The 22,059-nt window shown below is 36.5% G+C and overlaps 1 protein-coding gene across 1 annotated transcript in view; it reads left to right on the forward strand.

The window, feature by feature from the left end:
• The window catches only part of FAM81A (family with sequence similarity 81 member A), a 78,164-nt gene that overhangs the window by 22,945 nt on the left and 33,160 nt on the right, over nt 1-22,059 (forward strand). Inside the window, exon 4 of the mRNA XM_069098172.1 lies at nt 18,828-18,946. Coding sequence (XP_068954273.1) covers nt 18,828-18,946 — 119 coding nt within the window. The remainder of the gene's footprint in view (nt 1-18,827; nt 18,947-22,059) is intronic.

Consider the following 22,059-nt stretch of genomic DNA (forward strand, 5'->3'; position numbering starts at 1 on the left):
TGATAAACTCCTCTTTGACTCTGTGGATCACAACAGAATGTGGCAATTCCTCAAAGTAATGAGAGTACCAAATCATCTTCCTTGTTTCCTGAGGAGCCTGTTGTAGTGCCAATGCAATATTCATAGTGCCAACAGTCACTATAAATATACCTGTGTAGTGCTGGATTGCAGAATTTAACAGACTCTCCACATAGAAGAAAGAAGCAAAACATTTATTCAGATATCAGAAAACTGAATCCCAAAACCAGTAAGCTGATTCCATCATAGTAGCAAAGAAGTTAATAAGCCATAACAGCACAGAGGGCCACAACATCCTTTAGCCTTCCCACAAACCAACACAAGACCAATGTTTACTCACAGGTTTGTCTCCCTCAGATGCATTTTTTCCTCCCACCGTGTCTAGCTGCTCTGACTTCCAGCTTCCTGTAGGCTCTGTTCCACTCTTCAGCAAACTTCTCCTACCACATGCTCCTTGTGATTACATTTAGCCTATTAGGGGGCAGGGTATATTTTCAAAGAAGGGAAGGTCTTCAAATTCCCCCAGGCTTATCAAGGGGCAGTGAAGATCTTCAGATTCCCATTACCATTACACCTGTAAGCAGGCCAAGAAGCCATGGTTAGAACTGAACATGGAATAATTGATTGTTTTAAGATTGGGAAAGGAATATAACAAGGCTGTATGTTGTTACCTTATTTATTTAACTTAAGTTCAGAGTATATCATGTGAAATGCCAGATTGCACGAATAAAAAAGTTGGAATTAAGGTTTCCAGGAGTAATATCAACAATCTCAGATATGCAGGTGATACTACTCTGATGGCAGAAAGTGAAGAAGAATTAGGAAGCCTCTTGATAAGGGTGAAAGAGTAGAGTGTAAAAGCTGGCTTGAAGCTTAATATTAAAAAACTAAGATCATTGCAACTGGTCCCATCACTTCCTTGCAAATAGAGGGAGAAGGAATGGAAGCAGTGTCAAACTTTATGTTCTTGGGCTCAAAGATTACTTCAGATGGCAACTGTAGCCATGAAATTAAAAAAATGTTTGCTCTTTAGAAGGATAGTTATGGCAAATATGGACAGCATACTAAGAAGCAGAAATTTCACCATGCTGATAAAAGTCCATATAGTCAAAGCTATAGTTTTTCCAGTAGCAATGTATGGCTTTGAGAGTTGGGCTATAAAGAAAGCTGAGTGCCACAGAATCAACACTTTCAAATTGTGGTGCTGGAGAAGACTTTTGAAAGTCGCTCGGAAAGCAAGGTGATCAAATCAGTTAATACTTAAAGAAATTAATTCAGACTACTCATGAGAAGGACAAATACTGAAGCTGAAGCTTAAATACTTTGACCAAATAATGAGAAGACAAGACTCTTTAGAAAAGACCTTGATGTTGGGAAGGATTGAAGGCAAAAGGAGAAGGAGATGGCAGAGGATGAAATGGATAGATAGTGTCATGGAAGCAACAAACAAAGCTTAGACAGACTTCAGGAGATAGTGGAGGATAGAAAGACCTGGTGTGCCATGAGGTCACAGGGAGTTGGGCATGAGTGACTGAATGAACAACAATAACTCTTTTGCTTTTTTTTTTGGAGGGGGAAGGTAGGGCAATTGGGGTTAAGCGACTTGCCCAAGGTCACACAGCTAGGGTTTTTTTTTTTTTTTGGTGTTAAGTGTCTGAGATCACATTTGAATTCAGGTCCTCCTGACTCCAGGGCTAGTGCTCTATTCACTGCACCACCTAGCCACCCCTATAATAACTCTTTTAATTTAATAATATAATACACATGATAATCTAGGAAACTTAGTACTTCCAATTACTTTCTTCTCCCTGAACCCCTGATACAACAGTCAACATGAAGAAATTAGTCATGTACTACTCTGTGGTACTTTTTGGAGAAATGTCAGCTTTTATTAAAATATAACTTTGTATGTTTTATACACAGTCTAATAAATAGAATGGGACCTATGAATATATCTGTCCTAAAGGATATTCTCATTCAACAAAATTTGTTATATTCTCATCAATAAAATAGCATGAGAATATGCTGTTACTGGGGCTGTGAAAGCTGCATAGATTTGTGACATAAAACTAGATATCATATTGTGATGCCATATATTAAAGTAGAATTCTGCCTTTAGAGTGAAAGTCTACTATTACATGTTAGTCTATAAAGTTAGTCTTAATCTCTTCCCTTGACACTCAGGTTTCCACCATATTTTGTTTATTTAAGGGTTACTCAACCAACATTTATTAAGCCCTTGCTATGTTCAAGGCATTGTACTAAGTGTTGAGGATACAAATACAAGTAGAAAGATGGACAGCCCCTGCCCTCCAGGAGCTTACATTTGAATGGGGAAAAAATAAAATGAAGCTAAAATGGGGAGGGGGAACACAGGTACTTGGTGTTGTAGTATGATGGAAGAAGTCTGTAGTACTACCTGGAGAGGAGACATAGCTGGGACCTTAAATGAAAGTTCTAGAAGGAGACATTTAATCAGAGGGTGAGGCCACAGGGGCAAGGGTATTTCCAGTATGTGAATTACATGACTGTAGTGAGACATGAAGAACTAGGGCATGATAGAGGAAGTCTGGAGTACAGCCTGAAGAGGAATGAGTGGAAAGAAATTATAGCCTCTTAACAAGTGATCTTGAGACCTACAGTCATTCTTTCTCTAAATGTGACAGGACAACTTTCTATAGAATCATCACTCTTGGGAATTTTTTGAACTTTCTCTTTCTCTGTCTATAATCATGGTTATATAAGTTTTATAGTATTTCTTGGAAGTTTTTGACATTCTGATTTGTGATTTTTTGCGTTGGCCATTCATATATATCTTTGTTGCCCCGTTTCCAACTCTACCTCCCTTATCTCTTATTAGATTGGAAGAATAGGAGTGTATTCATTCGTCTAGTCTACTTTAAATTTAGAGCTGTCCAGAAAAAAGCTTTGTGTAAAAGTGTACAGCATGCCATATATAGATTGTATCATACAATAATATACTGTACTAACATTAGTGCCACAGTCTGTCACATATGGTTATTCTATGCAGTTAGCTAGCTAGAGGAGTTTTTCATGACTAAAGAAAGAACATGGGCTAATGTTAAGATTAACCTGAGACATAAGGCAAAGATCCTTATCCAATATCAAAATGAACAACAAGAGAACAAGAAGAGGCATAAGAATGATCTAAATAAATTATTTAAGATTCCTGAAATTGCTTTTCAGGTGTCCCCCCACCAGTTAAATTCAAATGACATAATATAAAATAGAAACTAAGTTGGACTATAGTTTCCTACTAAGCATGTTTGGAAATATATGCATGAAGTCACTGCCAAATCCTTCAGAGCACTGTAGTACAGTGATTTCAGGGCCGGTAGACTAACAATATTTCATAGTAGCTTATTTAAAGCACTTTAAATTGCTGCAGATGTCTGATCTACTCTTCTAAATTTGGTGGGAAAGTGTCTCATAGCTTAGAAAGTGGGACTTGACTGCATATTTATGTTTTATTTCTCTCTCTCTCTCTCTCTATGCACACATGCTATATATTTGTATATGAAAATGGAGTCAGATTTTTATATGTAAAAGTTTTCACCTCCACAGGACAGTCCTTTGTACTTGATCAACTAATTCAAGCTAAGTCTATACACATATGTATGTATACGTGCATATACAGGTATATATATATGTATATATATATGTAACATATACACACACATATACTTGTGTGTAGCTATATCACTATATCTGTGTCTATGAGAAGAGGAAGGGAGAGAGAGAGTACTCCCAGCCAGTGGTGACAAGCATGCCTGGGCTGAGAGTGTGCCCGTGCAGGTGACATCAGGTACCGAATGACTTGAGTTTTGGAAGGGAAAATAACTCAGGTCAGAATGGTTTCTAAAACTGTATTTGTCCTTGTGCCACTGTTGACATTGGTTTTATGTCAGGCCTCTTTTTCTCAGTGCTGGGATCACTTACATATGTTTTACACATTCTCCCTCTAACAGTTTTGTTCCCATTCTCTTCCTCTCACACCTAGTAAATCTATCATAGTGTGCTATCAGTGGCAGAGGTATGGAATAGAAAACAGTTGCCAGTTGCTACGATCCCTGGATGCATTAGATTCCTGTATTCCTGGGCTCTGTCTGAAACACTTTAGTCCTGATACAGGTGGCCCAAAGGAAGCTCCAATCAAGTGTACAGTTTCTATTCTTGGATGCAGTGTTTGCTCTAATTCCTCTCTCTTTTTTCCGTCTTGGTGAACTGGACTGGATAAACTAGAATGATCACAATGTCAGAAATTCACAGTCAGAAGGGACCTTGGAAATTATCTCTTAACACTTTCATTTTACAGATGAAGAATGAAGTGCTGAGAGATCAAGTGGTCACACAAGTAGTATATATCTCAGGTAGAATTTGAATCCAGGTCTCCTGATGCCAAGACCAGTATTGAAACTGAAGGCTCTCTTTCCCCCTCTGGAGACTTAAAGCCCAGTGCAAATCATAAGCAGCCAGCTTTCTGCTTTCTTTCTGTGCCTCCCTGGTCTCTGCAAAGGCACAGGTGGTTCTTAGGTGAACCTTCCCTAATATTTCCCCACACTGAAAAAACTCATGGAAAAAACAAGTATTCATTAAACACACACAACCCCTTTAACTCTTCTAGCTTTGATGGTCTAATTCTTCTCAGTTCTTCTAAATCATCTTATGATGTGTGACCCTAAGTCGAGAAGGAAGGGATCACTTTTTTGTGTTCTAGAGAAGAAGCCTTTTCTCTTTCCTCCAAATGTTTCTATCATTTATAAATTTACTTTTAATTTCTCTAGTGTTTCCTAACCCCACTTTTCATTGTGTGACTTCAGTACTTACTAGGGATCCTCTCCTAGAGGTTGAGGTGGGTGAGGGGACAGGGAAATATGGAGTTCATAAAGGGAAATAAAGAGGGCAGGTTATTGAGAACCTTATTGATAGGGCTGACTTTTGGACTATGTTTAATAGGAATAAATGTAAAATCTTATATTTGGGCTAGTATTCTAATTGTCCATGAGACTGTTTTCAGTTTCACCGATGTTCAATCTATCTTCCACATAGTTGCCAAGTAGTCTTTCTAAGACACAGTTCTGACCATACCAATGGTTTGTTAAAATTTTTTAATGAGTCCCTTTTCTCCCCAGGACAAAATATAAACTCAACACTAAAAGTTCTCCACAAACAGTTTGGCTCTTGTTATGTGCAAGGCAATATTTTAAGTGCTGAGAAATTTTTGTTCTAGCCACATAGTTTCATTTGTATGTGGGAAGTCCCCAGACTGATGCAGACTCATCTATCATTTATTCCATAGAGAGTTTCCTCAGAAACTTAGAACTTAGGTAATTTTCCATGATAATAGAGCTAATAGTGTATTTGTCAGAAGCAAGATATGAAACTAGTGCAAGCATTGGCCCTTTCACCGTTATGCCACTCTGCCCTTCAGGCAGGGAATATAAAGACAAAAATGTAAAAGTTTGCCTTTTTTCCTAAAATTTTTTTTTTGCAATGAACAAAAATCAATTTTCTCTCTCCCTCTCCCATTGAAAAAAAAAGAAAGGGGTGGCTAGGTGTCATAGTGAATAGAGCACCAGCCCTGGAGTCAGGAGGACCTGAGTTCAAATCCGGCCTCAGACACTTAACACTTACTGTGTGACCTTGGCAAAATGGTTTGTCTTATTTGAGTAAAAGGGGACAGCAGCCCAGCACAGACAGTGTCTGTGGGAAACTCCTAGCCCCAGCACAGGTCAGCAACTTAGGCCCTGTGGCCACAGTGTAGTTGACCAATGGCATAGTGGGTTGGTTGTGAGGTTTCTATCCTCTGGCACAGTAGATGAGCAGCCAAGTACAGCAGGCCCAGTGGCCTTGGTGCAGCAGCTCAGAGGCTAGGCCCCTAGGCCCTGGTGCAAGAAGCTTGAGACAATGTCCCCTGTGTCTCAGGAGCAGAACTCAACTTTAAAAGTAATTAAGTAGGCTAGTAAATGAGCAAAAATTAACACCTCCTTCCGCCTGCCCCAGACTATAGAAAGCTACTATTGTGATAGGGAAGATCAAAACACAAACTTAGAAAAGGACAATAATATCAAAATGCCTACATGTGAAGCCTTTAAAAGAAATAGGATTTGGCCTCAGGCCCAAATAGAACTCCTGGAAGAACTAAAAAAGAATTTAAAAAATAAAATAAGAGAGGTAGAAGAAAAATTGGGAAAAGGAATGCGTGTTATTATCAAGAGAAACATGAAAAAAGTCAACAGCTTAGTAAAGGAAGCACAAAAACATGCAAAAAGATGAACAAAAATTCACTAAAGAAAAGAACTCCTAAAAAAGTAGAATTGGCTAAATTAAAAAAGATGTACAAAAGCTAATTGAAGAAAATAATTCCTTAGAAATTAGAATTGGTTAAGTGAAGGCTAATGACTCCATCAGACAACAATAATCAATCAAACAAAATCAAAAGATTTAAAAAATAGAAGAAAATGTGACATATCTCATTGGAAAAGCAACTGACCTGAAAAACAGATTGAGGAGAGATAATTTAAGAGTTATTGGACTACCTGAAAGCGATGACAAAGGAAAAAAAAAGAGAATGGACATCATCTTTCAAGAAATTATCAAGAAAAACTGCCCAGATATCCTAGAACCAGAGGGTAAAACAGAAATTGAAAGAATCCACTTGTTGGCTCCTGAAAGGTATTCGAAAATGAAAACTCCTAGGAGTATTATAGCTAAATTCCAGAACTCTCAAAGAGAAAATACTGCAAGTAGCCAGAATGAAATGATCTGGAAACTAAGGAGCTGTAGTCAGGATTGCACAGGATTTAGCAGCTTCCAAGTTAAAGGATTTGAGGGTTTGAAATATGATATTCAGGAAGGCAAAGGAGAGTGGATTATAACCAAGAATCATCTACCCAGCAAAACAGCATAATCCTTCAGGGGAAAAAAATGGATATTCATTGAAATAGAGGACTTTCAAGCATTCCTGATGAAAAAACCAGAGCTAAAGTGAAAATATGATTTTCTAATACAAGACTCAACAGAAACATAAAAAGGTAAATAGGATAGAGAAAATATAAGGGATTCAATAAGGTTAAATTATATTCCTTTGTGGGAAGATGATACTTGTAACTCTTAAGAACTATATAACTTATTAGGGCAGTTAGAAGGAGTATATATAGATAGAGGGTGTGGCTGTAAGTTGCCTTTGATGGGATGATATAAAAAACCCTTAAAGGGTGAAAAAGAGGAATGCATTGGGAGAAGTGGGAATAAAGTGGTAGAATGGGGTAAATTATTTCACATCAAGAAGCACAAAAACCCTATTATAGTGGAGGGAAAAGGGGGGGGTGTTGGGGAGCATTGATTGAACCTTGGATTTGGCTGAAAGAGGGAATAACATACACATTCAGTTGGGTATAGAAATCTATTTTATCCTATAGGGAAATAGTAGGGAAAGGGGACAAGAAAGGGTAGGTGATAGAAGGGAAGGCAGATTGAGGGAGATGGTAGTCAAAAGCAAAACACTTTTGAGGGGGGATAGGGTGAAAGGAGAGAGAAAGAAGAATAAGCAGGGGAAAAATGGGATGGAGGGAAATACAGTTAGTAATCCCAACTGCGATTGTAAATGAAATGAACTCATAAAATGGAAGAAGATAGTAGAGTGGATTAAGAGCCAGAATCCTACATTATGTTGTTTACAAGAAACACATTTGAAGCAGAGATACATGCGGAGAGCAAAGGTAAAAGGCTAGAGCAGAATAATTTGCTTCTGCTGAAGTAAAAAAACAAAACAGGGGTAGCAATTATGAACTCAGACAAAGCAAAAGCAAAAAATGATCTAATTAAAAGAGATAAAAGGTACTACCTTAGAAGCACCTTGCTAAAAGGTACTACCATAGACAATGAAGTAATATCAGTACTAAACATATGTGCACCAAATAGTATATAGAATCCAAATTTCTAAAGGGGAAGTTTAATGAGTTATAGAGGAAATAGATGGTATAACTATACTATTGAGGGACCTCAATTTTCCTTTCTCAAAATTAGATAAAACTAACCACAAAATAAACAAGAAAGAATTAAAGGAGGTCAATAGAATTTTAGAAAAGTTTGATATGATAGACCTCTGGAGAAAATTGAATGGGAGAGAAAGGAATATACTTTTGTCTCAGCAGTATGTGACATCTACACAAAAAAATGGCCATGTGTTAGGGCATAAAAACATTATAATCAAATGCAGAAATGTAGAAATGTTAAATTCATCTTTTTAGATCATGATGCAAAATTACATTTAATTAAGAGGCCATGGAAAAATAGATTAGAAATTAATTGGAAACTAATCCTAAAGAAGGAGTGGGTCAAAGAACAAATCATATAAATAATCAGTAACAGGGGTGGCTAGGTGGCACAGTGAATAGAACACCGACCCTGGAATCAGGAGGACCTGAGTTCAAATATGACCTGAGACACTTGACACACTCACTAGCTGTGTGACTTTGGGCGAGTCACTTAACTCCAACTGCCCTTCCTCCCCCTCAAAAAGAGAAAAGGAATAATCAATAACTTCATTAAGGAGAATGATGACCATGAGACAACATACCAAGATTTATGGTATGCAGCTGAAGTAGTACTTAGGGGGAAAATTTATATCTCTTAACATTTACATCAGTAAAATAAATAATGAGCAGATCTGTGAATTAGGCATTTAATTAAAGAAAATTAGAAAAAGAGCAATTTAAACATCCCCAATTAAACACCAAAATGGAAATCCTGAAAATCAAATGAGATATGAATAAAATTGAAAGTAAAGGAACCATTGAACTAATAAATAAAGCTAGAAGCTGGTTTTGTAATGAAAACAACCCAATACAACAGTAAACCATTGATTAATTTGATTAAAAACTTCAGAAAAAAACCACATTACAAGTATTGAAAATGAAATGTATGAATGTACTACCAATGAAGATGACATTAAAGCGATTATTAGGTATTGTTTTGCCTAATTATATGCCAATAAATCTGACAATCTAAGTGAAATGGATGAGTATTTACAAAAATTTAAATTGCCCAGATTAACAGAAGAAGAAACAGAATACTTAAGTAACCTGATCTTCAATTTAAAAAGAAATTGAATAGACCATAAATGAGCTTCCCAAGAAAAAATACTCAGGACCAAATAGATTCACAAGTGAATTCTACCAAATAATTCCAATACTATACAAACTATTTGGAAAAATAGGAAAAGAAGGAGTCCTACCAATTTCTTTTTATGACACAAATATCTGCTGATACTGCAACCAAGAAGCAAACAAAACAAAACAAAACTCTCAAAATACCCCCCCCAAAAAAAAAACAAAGAGGGAAAGAAAACTGTAGACCAATTTCACTAATGAATATTGATGAAAAAATTTAAATAAGATGCGAGGAAGGAAATCACAGTAATATATCGCAAAGATCATACACTATGACCAGGCAGAATTTATGCCAAGAATGCAGGGCTAGTTCAATATTGGGAAAACTATCAGTATAATTGATCACATCAATAATAACAACAACAACAAAACAAAAAAATCATATGATTATCTCAATAGATGCAGAAAAAGCTTTTGACTAAATACAATACTCATTACTATTAAAATATTAGAAAGCATAGGATTAAATAGAGCTTTCTTTAAAATGATAAATGGTATGTATCTAAATCTGTCAGCAAACATCTGCAATGGGGATAAGCTAGAAACTGTCCCAGTAAGATCAAGGATAAAGCAAATATATTTATTATTACCTCTACTATTTTAGTATTGTACTAGAAATGCTAGCTATAGCAATAAGTGAAGAAAAAGATGTTGAAGTAATTAGAATAGGCAATGAGGAAAAAAAAAACTATCAGTCTTTACTTTTGATATGTTATACTTAGAGAATCCTAGAAAATCAACTAAAAAACTAGCTGAAACAATGAACAACTTTAGCAGAGTTGCAGGATGCAAATTAAACATACATAAATCTTCAGCATTTCTATACATTACCAACAAAGTCCAGTAGGAAGAGATAGAGAAATTAAAAAAAAATTAACTGCAGACAATATAAAATAGTTAGGAGTCTACCTGCCAAGACAAACTCAGGAACTATATGAACATAATTCCCACAAAAAAGACATATCTAAACAATAGGAGAAATATTGATTGCTCATGAATAGCCTGGACCAATATAATAAAAATGACAATTCTGCCTTACTCAATTTACATATTGATTGTCATACCAATCAAACTATCAAAAATTATAGAGTTAGGAAAAATAATAAATTTATCTGGAAGTACAAAAGGTCAAGAACATCAAGGGAATCAATGAAAAAATGTTTAGGAAGGCATCCTAGCAGTATCAGATTTCAAACTGCATTACAAAGTGGTAATCATCAAAACAATGTACTGATTGCTAAGAAATAGAGTGGTTAGATCAGCAGAATATATGAGGAAAACAATATACAATGATTGATGACCATAGTAATCTAGTGTTTGTTAGACCCAAAGTTCCAAGCTTTTGGGACCTATTTGACAAAACTTGCTGGAAAGCAGTTTAGCAGAGACTAGCTATAGACCAGCATCTCACACCATATGTGAAGATACAAGTCAAAATGGGTATAGGATTTAGATATAGAGGGTAATATAATAAGCAGATAAGGGGAGCGTGGAAAATTTTGCCTGTCAGATCTGTGAGTAAGGGAAGAATTTATGCCCAAATAAGAGATAGCAAGGATCATGGAAAGTAAAATGATTAATTTGGATTATATGAAATTTAAAAGTTTTTGCACAAAGCAAAACAATGTAGCTAAGATTAGAAGGAAAGCAGGAAACTGGGAACTCTTTTTTACAGCCAGATTCTCTAATAAAGGCCTTATTTCTCAACTATATAGAGAACTGAGTCAAATTTATAAAAATATGAGTCATTGATAAATAGGCAAAGGATATTAATGGCGTTTTCAGAAGAAATCAAAGCTATCTATAGTCATAAAAATGCTCTAAACCACTATTGATTAGATAAATGCAAATTAAAACAATTCTGAGGTACTTGCTCTGGTATCAGTAGATTGTACTGGTATCAATAGATTGGCTAATATGACAGAAAAGGAAAATAACACATGTTGGAGGGGATATGGAAAAATTGGAACACTAATGCATTGTTTGTGGAATTGTGAACTCATCCAGCCATTCTGGAGAGCAATTTGGAACCATTCCCAGAGGGCTATAAAACTGTGAATACCCTCTGACCCCAAAATACCCTTAGTGGGTCTGTATCTCAAAGAGGTCAAAGATAAAGGAAAAGGACCTATAGGTACATAAATATTTATAGCAGCTTTTTTTTTGTGATGGCAAAGAATTGGAAATTGAGGGGATGCCCATCAATTGAGGAGTGGATGGAAAAGTTGTGGTTCATGACTGTGATGGAATACTATTGTGCTATAAGAAATAATGAGCAAGATGGTTCCAAAAAACCTGAAAAGACATACATGAACAGATGGAAAGTGAAGTGAGTAGAATCAGGAGAACTTTGTATGCAGTAACAGCAATATTATAAGGATGATCAGTTTTGAAAGACTTAGCATGAGTTCAACTCTCTCCTCAGACACTAGCTGTATGACTTTGGGCAAGTCACTTAACCCTGTTTGCTTCAGTATCCTTATCTGTAAAATGAGCTAGAAAAGGAAGCAGCAAGCCCACTGCCATATCTTTGTCAATTAAACCTCAAATATTGGTCACGAAGAGTTGGACATGACTGAAATGATTCAATAAGAACAGCAAATATAGCAATGTTTTTCATTATTTCACCTGTATAATTGATGTCACATTTCTTGCCTTTTCAGTGAGTGGGGAGGACCACAAAGGTGGGGAGAATCCAGAAATCACAATTAAAAAAATTAATGTGTAAAAAAATAAAAAGGGGTAGCTAGGTAGTGCAGTGGCCAGCCACCAGCCCTGGAGTCGGGAGGACCTGAGTTCAAATGTGGCCTCAGACACAACACAAAAAAACTAGCCACGTGACATTAGAGTAGTAAGAGAAAATTGTGATTTGTTGCTGCCATGGCTACTCCTATTAAGCCAGCCATCACCATTCACTTGGCTATCCCTTTTGAAATCTTGTTCCAACATTGCATTTTTATGAAAGGAATGAGATTAGAGACCAGTTTTACTGGTGGTGGCATATAACAATATCAGCAGTAATAATGGTTGATTACTCACATCCAGTGAAGTATTTATATTAGAGACCTTGAGGACAATACAGTACAGTACAACATAACACAATACACATTTGTGAAATCACTTGCTTCCTATAGCTAGGTGGTTGGTGGGAAGGTATTTAGAGGGAGGTGCTATTTAGATAGGCCACTGTCCTGCCTTACAGAATCTAGAATCCAGTAGGGAGATAACAAAGCAACATAGATATCTACAACAATATATGATAAATGCATTAGAAAACTATGCAGTTCTATGTGAGGTCAGAGGGAGAAGGACAGTATCTATTCAGGAAAAAATGGGGAAGACCTCCTGAAAGAGATGACACTTCATTTGGGTCTCTAAAGGATTGATATGAATTTATTAGTCAAAAAGGGGACAGGAGGGCAATTGAGGAATAAGAAACAGCCTGAACAACATGGAGGTATGAGAGCATATAGCACATTCTCAGGGATGAGGGAATAGTCTGATTTGTTTGGAGAGTAAAGGGGAGAAATGAGATATGTCTAGAAAGGTGGGATAGTGCTTAATTGCTTAGTATCCAGAATACCAGGTAAAGGAGCTTGAACTTGGTATGTAATAGGGAGCCATTAGAGATTTTTGAATAGAAATGTGACATGACTAAAGATATGTAGTCATGTGAAAGGATGATTTTTCTGACAACATTATGAAGGATAGATTAGCAGCAGAGAGTGGTGGTGTCAAGGCTTAAAGAAAGCAGTTGTTCAGATGGATGTTAATAAGGGCCTATATATATTAGGATGATGGCGATATGAATTGAGAAGAGGAGAAAGATATAAGTGATGTTTTGGAGGTAGGATGATGGACCTTGTAACTGATTCAAAACAAGATATGAGAGAGAAGGAAAAATCAAAGATAGTAGTAAGCTTAGAAATATGGGAGACCGTGAATGGTGATGTCACAGAGAAATGTTGAAGTTGGAAAGAAATTTATGGGGAAGGTTAATGAGCTTGGTTTTAGATATGTTGAATTTGAGGAGCTGTAGCATAACCAGTTAGAGATGTCTCTTATGGAGTACTATAGGTCTAGAGCTCAAAAATAAGGCTTAGTACTGTACTGGAGATGCAAATTTTCTAGTTATCTTTAAGCTGCAAAATTGAATGAGACTGCCAAGACAGAGTAGAACAGGAGAAGAGGGCCAAGGACAGACTCTTGAGGAAAACCCACTTTAAGAAATCCTGCAGAAGATGAGGAGCCTGTAAAGAAGAAAAGGAACATTTAGAGAAGAGGGAGGAGAAACTGGGGAACCAAAGGAAGGGAGTATGTCCTGCTAGGAGGAAGTGGTCAACAGCATCAGAAGCATGGAAAGCTTGAGGAAGATGAGGACTAAGAAAAGACTTTTGGATTTTGTGATTGTATTAGATTTGGATTTGGTAATTGAATTGAATTTGGTTATTAGTAACTCTCTAAGTGGAGTGGTTGAGACCGAAGTCTGATTGCAAAGGTTTGAGGAGAACAAAATGAAGGCACACTTTCTTATACAAATTTAGTAGTGCCAGTAAAGAGATGGGAGAGAAGGGTTAAGGGAAAGCTTTTTTAGGATTAAGGAGAACCGAGCATATCTGTAGGAGGTTGGGATGGAACTAGTGTTGAAGGAGAGGTTGAAGAATCATGAGAAAGAATGACTGCTAGAAGGAGGTAAAGAGATCATTGGTGTATATAGAGGGATTAGGCTTAGTAAATGAAGGTGTGATCTCTTGTATGACCATTGAAATGAAGGAGGCTACTGCTGAGAAAGTTTGAGGAATAGAGGAGGGGAACTGAGTGAATTTATATGTCAATTGGACTCAATCACTTCAGAGAAAGAGGTGGCTGGGTAATTTGGTGTACATGTAGGGAAAAGCAGTGTGTTTGGTGGTGAAAGAAAAAAGGAAAAATTGTGGAATTAGATACAGGTAGAGTTGAAGGATTTTTGGATGACATCTTTGGGTCCAACTGAACCTAAGTACTTGATTTTATTCAGGGGTGAAATTAACTTGATTTTGTGACTTTCTCTACTGATAAAAAGAACAGAGAAATTGGAAGACAGTAGAAGAGGTTAGCAGAAAATTAGAATCCACAGGTTGGGGATGGAAGAAGGTCAGACTGAAGGATTCTAGGATAATGGCTAGTAAACCGTTGAAGTGCCCAGTCGTGGGGTCAAAATGTTATTGAAGGCAAGTGAAGTCAAAATAGGACATGTAGACGCAAAGAATGTGGAAAAGTGAAGGAACTGAACTTCATGATAAGAGTAAATATAGATTTAGTGTGAGTGAGAGATAGAGAGGTAAAGAGTAGGACATTATGATCAGAAAGTGGAATTTTAAAATTTATTATCTTGGAATTAGTGAAGTTGAAAGTACAAATTCAGTTCATTTCAGCAGTTTTATTAAGCAACTATGTGTAAAGTACTGTGCTAGATGCGAAGAATGCAGATTAAGAAAAAAACCAACCTAAACCAAAAATAGGCCTTTCTCAGGAGAGGTAAACTTAGAACTGAAATGGGGTAGAAAAGAAGTAGTTGTTAAGGAGGTTGATGAATTATGTACATGGTTTGTTTCATAGGCATTTTCGACATAGAAAGTGAAGCCCTTGATAAGTGATGTTGGAAAATAGAGTAGAAAGGGAGACTGAGAATACTGAAGACACAGGATAAAGGAAATGACCTGGAGTTTGATAGATAAAGGGGAGAGGGTGGCAGTAGATTACATGGAACTGAAAGAAGGAAAGTGGTAGAGGTAAGCCATATTCTACTCCTTCACTTAGTCCTATGAATTGGTGGGAAACTAGCTGCTGAGAGGGTTGAAAGGGATATGATGTCTTCTCAAATCATTTTTATAGCACTTTGCCTGGCCTTCTTCTTTGCCTTTAGCACTTTCTGTCTTATATCATACTTATTTGTGTATATATTTTTCTCACTATACTGTAAACTTCTTGAGGGCAAGTGTTTTGTCATCTTTGTGTCCCCCATGCCTAGCCAATGTGTTGTACATAGTTAATGCTTAATATGTTTTTAAAAATTACATTCCAAAGTAAAAATTTTTTTGTATGATCTACTGTTTTCATATTATGGATATCACTTTTATCTTTCATTAATAGGGTATTCTGTGATGATGACTATATTATCAAATATTTATTCTCTGGCTTCAAACAATTACCTTTTGAAATTTGTAATGATAATATACAGTCAACTATAAATTATACAGAGATGGATTACCTATATTATTTTTGGTTCAGGTTATGCCTAGAATTTAGAAGGTCAGACCCTGGATAGTGGGCTTCAGCCCTTTTCTTAGAGTGAGGTTCGCTTTAGTGCCACTTAGGTGACTTGGAGCAAGGGTCTATAGATGGACACAAAATATATAGAAGGTAAGGTTCCTGCCTTCTATGAAGTATGTGGTATACAAATATACATGCTACAGCCTTGTATTTTTCATTGTTTCCATTTGGATTTTAGATTGGTAGGAGTTCAATGTAGCATACAGATTGTACTTGCCCAAATTCTACTTTGTTAAGTTGATCTTATGGTTGGCCTATATATTTATGTGTGTATGCATTTATATGTGTGTGATGTGTGTGTATATATACATATATACCATTAAAATATTTGTCATTCAAACAGTCTTATTTCTACCTACTTTAAAACCAAACCAAAACACATTTATATGTTTAGACACATTTATATGTTTAGGCACATTAAAAAAAATAAACCTCTTTGTAATTGGATCTATTTATCTGTTTAGCTCTGTTTAGTGACAAGACTATAGCATGTTGTACCATCAAAATGAAAGAGGAAAGAGGGAAAGGGGATTAATTTTTAAATTAGTATAGCAAAGAAAGTATCTCCTCCCTAGGGGTATTTTTTTTTTTTGCTAGTGCAAAGCTTTCCTATCAATTTCTTATGGGAAGAAAAGACATAATGTCAATGTTTTTCCAGCATTTGAAAACCTTTAGATAAAAAAGCCCTTAATAATTACATTGATATGACAACTTTTGTACACTAAGAGCACTGATTGTGAGATCCTTTGATCATAAAGCTTATCTGCATATTTGCAAGTAAAATTTTGGAATCCCTGTTGGTGTAGAATCATAGGTGAATATATTTCTGGTTTTCTCTAAATTGACAATTTTTATGCAAATGGTTGGTAACACATACCTATGTGGATTTCTAGAACTGGAAGGAAATGATTATGCTTCTGGCTCAGAACCTAGCACCCATTTTGGAGTCGAAAAGATCTGGTTCAAATTAAATCTCTCAAAGTGTATTGGCTATGTGATCTTTGGCACATCAATTAACCCTTCAGTACTCTATGCATTTCTTTTTTTTTTCTTTTTGGAGGGGAGAAGGCAGGGCAATTGGGGTTAAGTGACTTGCCCAAGGTCACATGGCTAGTAAGTGTGTCAAATGTCTGAGGCCGGATTTGAACTCAGGTCCTTACTACTCCAGGGCTGGTGCTCTATTCACTGTGCCACCTAGCTGCCCCATTAGTGCATCTCTTCAAGACTAGAAGTTGCAGAAGGGTTACTGATCCACATTGATAGAGGGAGTTTCCTCTCCTGGAGTTTCTTATAGCAATGAAGTCACCAGTTTGGACTAAAAAATAATAACATTGGCATTTCATATTTGTATGCCACTTGAGGTTTGCAAAGCAATTAAAAAAATTTATTTATTTGTTTTTAGTTTTCAACATTAACTTTTATAAGATTTTTAAGTTCTACATTTTCTCCCCCTCTGTTTCCCCCTCCCCAAAATGACATGCGATCTGATATAGGCTGTACATGTACAATCATATTAAACATATTTCCATATTAGTCATGTTATAAAGAAAAATTAGAACCAAAGGGAAAAATCACAAGAAAAGAGAAACAAACAGACAAAAAAAGAGAAAATAGTATGCTTTGATCTTCATTCAGACTCCATAGTTCTCTCTCTGGGTATGGATAGCATTTTCCATCATGAATCTTTTGGAACTGTCATAGATCCTTGTATTGCTGAGAATAGTTAACTCTATAAAAGTTGATCTTATGTACAATGTTTTCTTGGTTCTGCTTATTTCACTCAGCATCAGTTCATGTAAGTCTTTCCAAGGTTTTTCTAAAGTCTGCCTGCTTATCATTTCTTATAGTACAATAGTATATCCCATTACATTCATATACCACAACTTGTTCAGTCATTCCCCAGCTGATGGGCATCCATCCTCTCAATTTCCAATTCTTTGCCACTACAAAAAGGGCTGCTATAAATATTTTTGTACATGTGGGTTATTTTTCCATTTTTATGATCTCTTTGGAATACAGACCAAGAAGTGGTATTACTAGGTCAGCAAAAGCATTTTAAATGTATTATCTCATTTGAGCCTCCCAGAATTCTATGAGAGATTTTTTCCAGTTATTCTTGCCTCTATTTTATAGTTAACTCAGGTGAAGCTCAATGAGGTAAAAGTACTTGTTTTTATTCTCATGGTAGAAAATGTCAGAGGCAGTATAGTATGTGTTTGAAACCTGGCCTTCTTGACCCAAAGTCTGATTTTGTGTTCACTGTACTGTGCTAGGGGTTGTTTTCTGTTTCTTTCTAGAACAGAGAGCTTGTCTGTTATGAAGATCTTGTGAGATGGAAACTTAGTAACTTCCAATACTTAGTAGTCAAACAATCCTTCTTTATATTTGCTGAAATACCTTTGTTTTAGTTTAAGCAGGACCAAATATATAGAGATTTTTCACTATTATGTGGTAGTTACGGGGTACATGCCAATTTAAATAATTGGAGGTGGGACAGAATTTCCTGGGATCACCAAACAGGACAATATCTCCAAATCTCTCTCTCTATGTGCTGTTTATCTTAACTTTAAATCCATTTTCTGTGGGATACCACTTAGTACACTTCTTCCAAGATTGATATCAACCTGTTAATAACATTTTTTAGCGAATTGCTCAAATTATTTGCTAAATACAAACTCTTTTAGGTGATTTTCCCAAATATAACACTGTATCTAACACCTTTCCTGATATATTCTGTTTATGTTCTTGGTTTTGTTCTCCTTAGGAATTCTTGAAACATACTCTATTTCATGCCTAAGATAAAATCCTGTGTTAAGCTTAACCAGTGTCTACCTGTCAAGTTAGGTAACTCTTGAGTCTCAAAAGAATATTGTAAAAAATGACTTTCACTATGAGAAGATGTTAGAATAATTTAACTTCTCCCTTAGGGATTATACCTATTAAATTGTAGAAGATTACTTCATGTGAAGCCATGAATGTTGGCAGGCAGGACCACTGGATTGGAAGTCAGGAAAGTTGGGTTCTGGTTTGGTCTCTTTCACCAATGCTCTGGATGACCTGGAACAATTCTATTTCACCTCTTGGTTTCAGTTTCATCAGCTATGAAATAGGGGGAAGAGCAACCTCCGAGGTATCTTGAAGCTCAAAAATTCTATCATCCCATATGTAATTTTATATCAAGTTATTGTTTTTAATGTACCCTCTTGTAATTGATTAGAAAATATTTCTGTTCACTCAGGGAGTTTAAGACTTTTTTTCCTGTAAGTCCAAGTGACTTTGTTGGTATTTTCTTGTTGTGTAAAGGTCCTACAAGAACAGATTCGTGCCAGGGATAACATCAGCTATGGAACAAATTCTGCCTTAAAGAGTTTGGAGATGCGCCAACTCTCTGGTTTGGGAGATCTTCGGGGAAGAGTAGCAAGGTAAGGCTTCAATAGTTGGTATATTTATTTTAGTAAAGTTATTTTAAAACATATTTCATATTTTCTACATTTTCAAGCAACACAAAACCCACTATTACATTGCTTCTAGGGAACTACTGTGGGTTGATTACATAGGATAGGGGTAAGAAATAGAGTTCTTTGGTAGGTATTATGATTGCGTCACAGAGTTTCCTCATTCTTTGAGGTTTATGAACAAATGTACAGACTTCTCTTTCTTTGGTTAACAGATTAATGCAGAACTCTTAAGAGTATACTCAAAGTGTCTCTAACTACTGGAGGAAGTTCTAGTCAGTTAGTAAACATTAATTAAGTGCCTACTATGTGCCAGGAACTGTGTTAAGTCTGAGAATACAAAAAGAGGCAAAAGACTCCCTACCATAGCTCATAGTCTAATGGGGGAGACAACAAGCAAACAAATGATGTACAAATAAACTATATAGAGGATAAATAAGAAATAATTTTAAGAAAAGAAAGCATTAGAATTAAGATGGGTTAGGGAATATTTTCTATAGGAGATGGGATTTATTGGGACTTGAAGCCAGGGAAGTCAGTAGGAGGAAATGAAGAGGGAGAGCATTCTAGCCGTGACAGTCAATCAGAGAAACTACTCAGCTGAGAAATGGAATATCTTGTTGATGGAACAGCCAGAAGGCCAGTGTCACTGGATTCAAGAATAAGTGACTGGGGAATAATATATAAGAAGGCTAGAAATGTAGGAGGGGGCTTTGAATACCAGAGGGTTTTATATTTAATTTTATTTTGGAAGCAATAGGGAACCACTGAAGTTTAACGAATAGATGGGTGACATGGTTGGACATGCATTTTAGGAAAACCACTTTAATGACTGAATGGAGGATGGATTGGAGTGGGGAGAGACTTGAGGCAGGCAGACCCACCAGCAGGAGTTGCAGTAGTCCAAGGGTGAGGTGATGAGGACCTACATTAGAGTGGTGACAATGTCAGAGGAGAGAAGGGAGAAAATTGCAAAGGTGAAATTGAAAGGCCTTGTCAGCAGATGGAATATGGGGGGGGGTGGGATGGGGTAAAAGATAGTGAGGAGTAGAGAATGATTCCTGCATCGAGAGCCTGAGAGACCCTACAGTGATAGGGAAGGTAGGAGCAGGGGAGAGTTTGGAGTAAAGAACATGAGTTCAGTTTTGAACATGTTGAGTTAAGATGTTTGCTGGACATCCAGTCCTAGATGTCTGAAAGGCAATTGGAGATGCAAGATTAGAGGTCAGCAGAGAGCTTAGGGCAGGATAGGTAGATGTGAGAATCATCAGCAGAGAGATGAAAATTAAATTTGTGGGAGCTCATTTGAGATCACCAAATGAAGTGGTACGGAGGGCGAAGAGACAAGAGCTCAAGGTGTGATCTGAATGAGGGTCCAGCAAAGGAAACAAAAGAGTTCATGCTAGGTGGGAGAAGGACAAGGAGAGGATGGTGTCCTCAAAACCCAGAGAGAAGAGAACATCAAGGACTAGAGGAGGATCTACAGCAACAAAGCTGCAGAAAGATCCAGAAGAATGAGGATTGAGAAAAGGGAACTGAATTTGGCAACTACAAGATCATTGGTATCTTTGGAGAGAGCAGTTTTGGTGGAATGATGAATGAGGTTAGAAGCTGGATTGTAAGGGGTTGAGAGTGAGAAGAGAGAAAGCAGAGGCACCTATTGTAGACAGCCACAAAGGGCAGAAGAGACATAGGTCCATTCAAGTGAATAGTTACTTGGATGGCATTAAATTGGCCCTGTCCTCTTAACATAAATTCCAGTTAATAAATGAACAGAGTGTAATAGTTTTGAATCATTTAAAAAAATTTGTTTTTTTTTCCCTGGAATTATTTCTTAGACCCATCTCTACCCTAACATATCTGCCACCAAGAACTATATGCTACAAATACATAGTATTTCTGCTTTGGTTAGTTTCTATGTTTTTCCTTTCCTAGAAATTTTCAACTGATGAGTAGAGTCCTCTCTAAGTACTCTAGAAAACAAAGGCTTATTGTAATGCTGATGGGGAATATAATTATAAAGACTCTAGTGGAATAAAATTTTTTGAGGGCACTTTTGACTTTGGCATTAACAATGAAATAATGTGGAAAAGGGCATACTCTCAAAGTATAGGCTGCTCTACTGTTTAAGTGAGGAAAATTAATACTTCACAATACGTAGCTTACATGCCCTTTCCCAGAGAATAGAATTGATAGGAAACCTGGCAATCACATTTTGCAGGGATTCATATGTGCTAAAAGTGCAAATAATTCTTTTCCAAAAAAATTTCATTTATTGAAATCTAAGAACAATATGCTACTGCTTTAAATATTTTTTTAAAAATTCATTTATTCAGACATTACTTTTTTTTTACTTTTGATTGCTTTAAATTTTTGACAATGTAGTCACTTGGAGCTGATATCAACTAATTTAAGATAAGATTAATATTCATTTCCTTTAGAGAAAATTGTACCAGAGAGCAAGCAAGAAGTAATAGCTGAGATGACAGAATCATAGATTTAGAGCTAGGGATGGAAATCATCAACTCTAACCCCATCATTTTACAGATGAGGAAACTGAAGGCCAGAGAGGAAGACTGTATCATGTAGGTAGTAAGTACTAGAGATGGGATTAAAGTTCAGATCCTGGAAGTCCAAATCCAGGGCTCTTTGCCTGAGTTTGTTTTCTCCCATTAGACTGTGAGCTCCTTGAGAGCTGGGACTGGTTGTTGTTGGGGCTTTTTTTTTTGTATCTGAATGTAAGTACTGGCATATAGTAGGTGCTTAGCTGACTAGCATTTGAAAATGTCTATTTCCCCTGTTTCCTTCAGGTACAATGTTTTAATCTTCCAGTTGGTTCATATCCTTTTGGAAGAATGTAGAGTACAAATCTTAACGCTGATTCCTTGTAACAGTGTCAGTGACCAACTTATATTCCTAAAATTCTGATGACTCTCTAGGATTTGTAGTTGTAGTCTCTGGGTAGACTTTCTCATCACATGGGCTATTTATGACCTTCATTGTTTACTGAAGTCATTTTTTCAAAGTGATTGGTGCCTGTTTCTTCAGAAGTCAGCCTTTCTTTTACATGAGGCCTTTCA

The sequence above is a fragment of the Petaurus breviceps genome, unplaced genomic scaffold (genome assembly GCF_028583685.1).
Source record: "Petaurus breviceps papuanus isolate PSGF00001 unplaced genomic scaffold, PetGlider_PUasm1.0 37, whole genome shotgun sequence".
Lineage (NCBI taxonomy): Eukaryota > Metazoa > Chordata > Mammalia > Diprotodontia > Petauridae > Petaurus > Petaurus breviceps.